The 8,120-nt window shown below is 35.7% G+C and overlaps 1 protein-coding gene across 1 annotated transcript; it reads right to left on the reverse strand.

Moving 5' to 3' along the window:
• Positions 1–1,317: 1,317 nt before the first annotated feature.
• LOC126732800 (polyadenylate-binding protein 2) lies at positions 1,318–6,779 on the reverse strand. The gene is made up of 9 exons (XM_050435829.1): positions 6,198–6,779; positions 5,173–5,291; positions 4,401–5,057; positions 4,221–4,298; positions 3,996–4,085; positions 3,565–3,702; positions 2,293–2,454; positions 1,981–2,184; positions 1,318–1,791 (listed from the first exon to the last, which is right to left on the reverse strand). Exons 1-9 carry the CDS (start codon positions 6,472–6,474, stop codon positions 1,546–1,548), a joined length of 1,971 nt encoding a protein of 656 aa, XP_050291786.1. The 5' UTR covers positions 6,475–6,779; the 3' UTR covers positions 1,318–1,545.
• Positions 6,780–8,120: the final 1,341 nt, after the last annotated feature.

The raw sequence follows: 8,120 nt of genomic DNA on the forward strand, positions 1-8,120 counted from the left end.
ACTAGAAGATATAAATGACAACGTTTCAATTAGTCCACAACCAATGGCATTTTAATGTATAAAACTCACATGCATGAAGCTCTCGCTAAAAGAGCTTCACGGTAGCGTTTTGTTAAGTGCCAAGTCCATCTCTTAATGTCATTCTTCAAGAAGCAGTTGGATTCAAAGTTTTGTTACAGCTCAGAATCTGTTAGCATAGAAGCAGGAAAATCTGTAATAATTATTAGTTTTGATTCTGATATTTTATTCAGTTAGAACTAAAAGATTAGTGATAATAGAATTATAAATTATATATATTTTGTACCCATTGTATTATTCAATTAAGAAAGAACTTCAGATTTCATATCTCTCTCTCTCTCTCTCTCTAAAACTTTCATAGTTGTTCTTACTGTTCTTGCCTGATCTTGTTCACTGTTGTACAATCAATCTGAGTTCCATTACTATTAGATTATATGGTTTACAAAATTCTTCAAATGCCACCATCTCACCTTGTTATTGTCTCGCATGAGGTTTTCCAGCCCCAAAAAGGGGACAGGACACCTTTGATCTGACTTGCCTTGTCGCCATCCATCATGGTCAGATTGAATACATGCAATCAAACTAATCCGACAGACCTTCAATGAAAAATCTCTGTGGCAATGTAAGTGTAATCCATGATTACTCTCAAAATCAATTCAATCAATCCTACCCTTGCGGATCATGTTGGATTAGATTGGGCTGGACAGTCCGGTTGTGAGTTTGTGACCATTTTGTCTAACCTAAGGTATAGATTTGACTAGATAGGTCCATAATATTACATAGGAAACAAGTCGTAAATAATGGAACATTTCCGTATAGTCGTCTAGGACCTAAACACATCCAAGGAATTCATTAAAAGAAAATGTCTTTATTTATTAAGTGAAATAAGGCAAAACCTCTAGCAACCGTAGCGCACACTTCGGGTAAAAATAGCTTTCTCATCAATCATCACCACTATTTCTTTTTTTTTTTTGGAAGTAATAATTATCACCATTTCTACTTGACCAAGAGACCATCAATTGTTTGCTCCCATATAAAGTGTCATAACGAGCAATACTACATATTTATAACAATTTTCACAACTTTTTCACAAACCAAGTTTCTACTAATTCTCGTGTAAGCATTACTTTTTAACCTACTATTAACATCTTGCCACCGAAGCAGGTGTCAAATTGATTGTAAATTATGCATGCACGGACTTGGTGATAAACAAACACACACACATATAAACCAATTGCACAGCTTCCTACTCGACCCACAAAAATAATTTGTTGGCCTCCGGATTTAGTAGACAAGGCATCGGAAAATATAATGCCATGGAATTAAACTCTCTGGACACTGTTAAGGCATTCAAAAGTTACGTAAATCAAAAGATAAGATGCTTTGGCCAAAACTATAGCCATAATAACAGCATGTTTAAATATCAATTAAAAACGGGTCTTACTTTAAGAAATAAAAATTTAAAAAGTCTGCATTTAACAGCTCCAAAGGCAAGCAACTTATTCTGAAAACCAATGCCTAGAAAACTCAAGAAACAAGGTTATCATTCAGCGATAGTGAGGCCATCCGATCAGTCGGACTATTGACCTGTTGCTGCTGATTGACATTCCTCAGAACATCCATAGCCTCTGAGACCTTTGCTTTCAAGGCCTCTGGTGATTCTAGCAAATGCAGGACCTCGGTCTGGTCCATTTCCAGAAGCATGCCTGTTACTTTTGCAGCATTTTCATGCTCCAGCTGGTCCACAAGTGGGTATAAATTTTCACCCAACAACTACAAAAAAAAATAATAATAATAATAAATTTCGGTTAAAATGATCGAGGACTTTTTACCTTAATAATATTCATATATCTGATTGAAACATGAGCATCCATCACCGCAAAAAGAAAATATTGAAGCAGCCATGATACTGGCCAACTAGCATTCAATAGATGCATTTAACCCATAACAAAGAAAACTTACTGTCCTCTGCTGCTCAGGTGGAGCATTAGCAAGTGCAGTAGCCAAAGCCCCAGTTGCCATAGGTTGTGAAAATGAACCATCTCTAAATGCCATTCCACCCATGTCATAAGGAACAGAGAGCATTCCCCCCGGAACACCAGTAATAGGAACATCAGGCATGTTACGACCAGGAGGGTAACGATAGGCACGTCCCCTAGGAACCATCTGTTACCAAGCATCAGGACAAAGAAGAAAAATAAAATGTAAAAATGTTATTAACATAGAAAAAATATATCAGCAACTACAACAGTCAGATGACAGATTACCACCCACCTGTGGCTGCATCAGTGAGAGTGGTTGCTGGTTTTGTTGCCCCACCCCTCCTCCAGATCGTCTGCCTCCAGGACGCTGGCCCTGTGGACCTGGTTGGACCATTGGCACAAAAAAGTTTGGCCTCATCCCAGGAACTAATTGCTGCTGATACCCAAAACCAGGCTGACAAATTTACAGTAAGAGGATCAATTGCTGACATTTAAATGTATTATTGGCAATGTGACTAGAACCTCTTCAGAACTCAAGAACAACATTAAGAGAGATAATAACCAATTATAGATACAACGAGATAAGGGCTTATTAACACCACCCAATCAATAATAATAACAAGTGATGTGGACTACTTAACGGAGTGCCGCATGGGAGGAAAGAAAAGGGGTGAAAATAAAATTTAAATTTAAAAAACCAACATTTAACTCATCTAATCAAACGAATTCATTGCCTAACAATAACGAAAAATTGGTCCCAGGACTTTTGGAGTCAACTATGCATCCTTAACAAACTAATCAAGGTCAACCACATGTATTTTTTTCCGTCATTTTATCCTATCCAAAGTCACATTTGCTGTCATTTATTACTACTACTAACAATATTCTAGGTCTCTCTTTACCTCTTTTGTTCCCTCAACTTGAATCAAATCAGTTTTCCTCAATGGTTCGTTAATTATTATCATTTGCACCCAAATTATCTCAAGCAACTCCCTTATATTTTCTTCAATAAAAGCCACCCTTATCTTAAATCGAATATCTTCATTCTGTATCTTATCTTTCCTGATATTCCTACTTACTGCCTAATATGTCTGGAAAAAAAAATTCAGAATAATATGTGATAGAACTAAATCAATTTCATGTGCTCCCCCACACATATAAGTAAAAACACAAGCACACACCTCTCCTTTTTCCTATCAGATGATAAAACTAGCAATATTAGAATAGATTGAACAGAAAAAATGCAACATAAAAAGATTACTCCAATAATTTACGCACACTGTCACTAAACCCAGAAGATGATATGTTAAATGGCATAAAATACATTGAGATGAGGAAAAAAGTAAGTGTAACTGAACTTCAGCTATGCAATGGAAAGAGAGAAATTATAGGAAACCATTTAATAAATAACATACAACTGATATATATCAGTGAGTTAAAATAATAAACTAATATTGAGCCAAGAGAAAATAATGGGAAATAAGTAGAAAAGAACATTCCCAGGTGTAAAAATAAAACAGTAATTGAACATAAAAATGAATTGACGGAGGAAAATAGCAATTACCTGTGGAGGGAGAATAGCAGGAGGGCCCTGCCCATAGAATAGTTGCTGTCCAAGACCTGGGGCACCTGGGGGATACAAGGGCATCCGAGGGGCAACAGGAGTTGCGATTGCAGGAGGACGCAGTTGTGAAAACTGTGCCTGCACAGAACAGAGAAACAAAACAGTTATATTCTCCATCTTAGCAGGTACACCATAGCAGCAAGACCAGTCTTTGAAAGGAAATATGTATCAATTACTATGTTTCAATTGTTATCCAAAAACCTTACAGAAAAGAGTCTGTCTCCCCTAAATAATATGCATGTCCGTTGCACCCCTTCCTTTTCCCAAAATAAAAGGTATAGCAATTACAGTATTACTACTTAGTGACATTAATGTTGAGTGAGCTTTGTAAATATCTCCCAATGACTTATCACCATACTTAGAATAAATACCTGCAACTTTGCTCTTCTATCTTCTTTACGTTGTGCAAGTGCGACATATAATGGTTTGCTGACAATCATTTTACCATTCATCTCCTGAAGCTGCAACCATAAAAATGAGAAATAAACTATACATTTAGCAATAAAGTACAAGGAGGACAAAGAAATAAGTAAACAATACCAGGAAAAATGGTTCATTTTTTAATCTACAGAATTCAAACAGAAAAAATAACTCACAGCTCGAGATGCTTCTTCAGCAGTTGAAAAGGCAACAAATCCTGATCCTCTACTTATACCATTAGGGTCACACATGACCTATTAAACAAACAATAGAAATAGAGAGATAAGCTACAACTAGAAAAAAAGATTCACACAACTTTGAACAGATTGAATTCCTTATCAAGAGGTAAGACAAACCTTGCACGAAGTAACTGTACCATATTCTAAGAACAATTCCCTAAGCTTATCATCAGTGATGCTATCATCTAGGTTTTTAACATATAAATTCAGCCCCTCATATTTGTCAACCTTCTCCCTCAAATTTTGCTCAATTCGTCCTTTCAGTTCATTCTCTCTTTCAGATTTTTTCTGTGCTTTTCCTACATACCACTCCTTATCTTCATCCTTCTTTCCATTGAGAGCATCGACAGCGAGAGCTGCATCATCTGAGTTCTCAAAGTTGACAAATCCAAAACATTTAGATTTTCCATCTCCATCTCTCATAACTACAACACTGGTAATAGTTCCATATTCACCAAAAGTTTTCTGCAGATCTCCTTCAGTGGTTGATTCTGACAGATTCTTGACATAGACATTGTTGAATTTGATCTTATCTGTCCCAGAATCTCTTTCTTGCTTACGGAGAAAGGGTCCAACAAATACTTGTTTGTCATTCAATAGCATGCCATTCAGCTTTTCAATAGCACTTTTGGCAGACTCCTCATTATCGAATTGCACAAAACCATATCCTTTTGACTGACCTGACTGATCAGTAGCTATCTTGCAAGACAAGATAGTCCCAAATGATGAAAATGTCTCATGTAGTGCCTTGTTGTCAATGGTCCTGTCCAAATTCTTCGTAACAGAATACAGAATCCACAAATCAGATTCAACCATATTAAAAACAAAAACTAACAAACCAAGTAGAGTGTCAAGTACATAACAACCAAAATTTTAGAACTCCAAGTACCTTAATAAATATATTCCCTGCCCCACTTTTACGGATGCTAGGGTCACGATAAGAATACATAATCCTAATTGGCTTGCCATTGAGAGGAGTAAAATTCAAAGCATCCAATGCACGTGCCGCTGCGATCAACAACAATAGATGTACAAACAAATTACATATAACATAGACGGTCACCAAACAGCACAGAGAATAAACCAATATATAAACCTATGGCGCTAAACCCAATTTAGTAGATAACAACAACAAAAATAAACCAATGGAGTTAACCCAATTTAGATTGAAGTAAGGCTTAAAAGTGTACATGTTCAGTACAAACATTTGTTGCTAATAAGAATAGTTCCAAATCAATTCAAATGCCAAACACGAATTAAATATTTACACACACACACACACACCATGCATTCCAGATGTTTGAAACATTAAACTCCCACAATTAGACAAAGAGACAAACCGTCTTGGGTGTTAAATCAATATAACAATGGAGCTAAACCCAATTCAGTTTGAAGTAAGGCTTAGTAAAAATGAGGCAAAAATACCACACAAGTTCAACTTATAAGTGCCCAAATTCAGTACTCAATGCAAATGCCAAACAAAAATGATATATTTAACCCAAACAATGAGACCCAAAAGAAAAGAATCCGTCTTGGGTGTTAAACCAATATAACAATGGAGCTAAACCCAATTTAGTTTGAAGTAGGGCTTAGTTAAAATGAGGCAAAAATACAACACAAGTTCAACTTATAGGTGCACAAATTCGGTACTCGATGCAAATGCCAAACAAAGATGATATATTTAACCCAAACAATGAGACCCAAAAGAAAAGAATTCATCTTGGGTGTTAAACCAATATAACAATGGAGCTAAACCCAATTTAGTCTGAAGTAAGGCTTGGCAAAAATACTACACAAGTTCAACTTATAAGCGCACAAACTCAGTACCCAATAAGCATACTACCAAATCCATGCAAAAGCCAAACAAAAATGAAATCTTTAATCCAAACAACGAGACCCAAAAGAGAGACAAACCATCTTGGGTGTTGCTATAGTTGACATAACCATAGCCTAGCGAGCGGCGAGTGCTGAGGTCCCTACAGACTCGAACCGACACAACCTGACCCATCTGGTTAAAGAAGTCGTAGAGCTGCGAGTCCGTCACATTCTGGTCAAGATCTCCAACGTACAACGACGTCGACACGAACTGACCCGACCCATTGGCCACCGCCACTCCATTCACAACCTGAGCCTGTGGCTGAGGCGGAGGAGCCTGAGGCTGAGCCTGAACTTGAACTTGAACCTGAGCCATTTCTAAAAACTTTCAAACCCCTAAAAATTCTCTCCCTTTTTTTTCTCTTTTTTTTTTTCTAATAAAAATGAAGCAACAAAAAGAGATAGTAACACAAACTGGTTGAAAAATGAGTGTTTGTGTTTGGTCTGTGTGTTTTTTTTTTTTTTTTTGCTGGTTTTGCAAGATTTGTTTGATTTTTAGTGATTTTTGGGGGATAAGTGGTCGGAGATAAAGACGACGCACTGTGATAAGACAGAAAAATAGATAGGAAGAAACTATAGAGAGAGGGGCAGGGCTGCACTAGCGGCACCGCACCGGCTTTGATACACAAGCCTCGCTTTTATATTCAACCCAAACCCTAGCTATGTCCAATGACCCTAATCTCCACCGTTGGATCTTTTCTTACGTGGCCCCCACCTGCCTTTATCTCTCCTGATCCTGATTAATTTATCACACTTTTTTGGTTTTTGGGTTTTTTCTTTTTTAAGGTTGTGTCCGGTAAAAATTAAAGGGTCATGTTAACGACTATCCTTAGAATATTGATTAAAAATTTAATTAAAAAAATTTTTATGAGAGAAAAACAATTAATATTTTGATAGTTTTTTTTATTTTCTATAAAAGTGATGTCAAAATTTTCCTAAAATGGATTATTAACCAATGCCCTTACTTGTTAGCATTTCCCAAAATTAAAAAACCAATTTATTTTACTATTCAGTTTATTTTTGCTATTATTTATAAGTCTTATTGTACTTTTTTGTACTATTCATGAGTTTCACTGTACTATTCAAACTAACTTTTACTTTTATCTACAATATTTTCAGTAAAAAGTTTTCAATTTTAACAAAATAAATGGATTCCAAACAAACCCGAAGTCTCAAATTTATGAAATTGATTTTATTTTAAAATTTTATGTGTATCTTTATTATTTATATCCTCTTTGTTATTTTGAGTAACAAAATATTTTTATTATAAAAAAGTTTTGTAGAAATTTAGCTGATGATATGTGCATTTCTGTAGGGAATTAACTCGAAATTCCCAATCTGTGAGAAACAAAAATAGAAAAAACACACGCTAAAGAAAAACAAGCACACACACAAGACAATATTTACGTGGTTTGGCAATTTGCCTACATCTACGGAGTTGCAGGGATTTCACTATTATCAGGAAAAAAATACAAAGTGCGGCTACAATGTTTCAGTCTCTCAAGAACGACGATGACAACAACAACACAAACTCTAATCACCAAAACTGTGTTTTCTACATCCTGTGCACAGGATACATAATGGGCTGCAAAACGGCACAAAAAAATTTTCCCGGGGCCAAAATTATTTTCGAGTCGGGTTGTCAACGGAATCAAACACAACTAGGCTCCACAAATCCCAACGAATCATCTTTGACTTGTTCATAAATTGATTTGGCAACAATCGAACATGAAGATTAGAAAAATAAAACTTCTTCTAAAGAGAGAAAGTGATTAACAAATTCTTCTATGCCATAAATGGAAATTTTTTTTTTTTCGCCATAAATCGAAATTAGTTACCTACGAAATGTAATGTTTTATTAACAAATTCTTCTTTTTCTTCTGCCTAGTTACCTTCCATAATAATGAAGATGCACAAAGGTCTCAAATTAAAACGGTTTTTTTTTTTTTTTAAGTTTTGAAC

The sequence above is a fragment of the Quercus robur genome, chromosome 6 (genome assembly GCF_932294415.1).
Source record: "Quercus robur chromosome 6, dhQueRobu3.1, whole genome shotgun sequence".
Classification (NCBI taxonomy): Eukaryota; Viridiplantae; Streptophyta; class Magnoliopsida; order Fagales; family Fagaceae; genus Quercus; species Quercus robur.

What these genes read in the sequence shown, in the direction of transcription:
- LOC126732800 (XM_050435829.1), bottom strand. Translation starts at nt 6,474, where the DNA reads ATGGCTCAGGTTCAAGTTCAAGTTCAGGCTCAGCCTCAGGCTCCTCCG. An exon ending in GTACAGTTACTTCGTGCAAG is followed by an intron (nt 4,299 to 4,400) that starts GTTTGTCTTACC and finishes TTTGTTTAATAG; the next exon opens with GTCATGTGTGACCCTAATGG. An exon ending in TCTCACTGATGCAGCCACAG is followed by an intron (nt 2,185 to 2,292) that starts GTGGGTGGTAAT and finishes GCTTGGTAACAG; the next exon opens with ATGGTTCCTAGGGGACGTGC.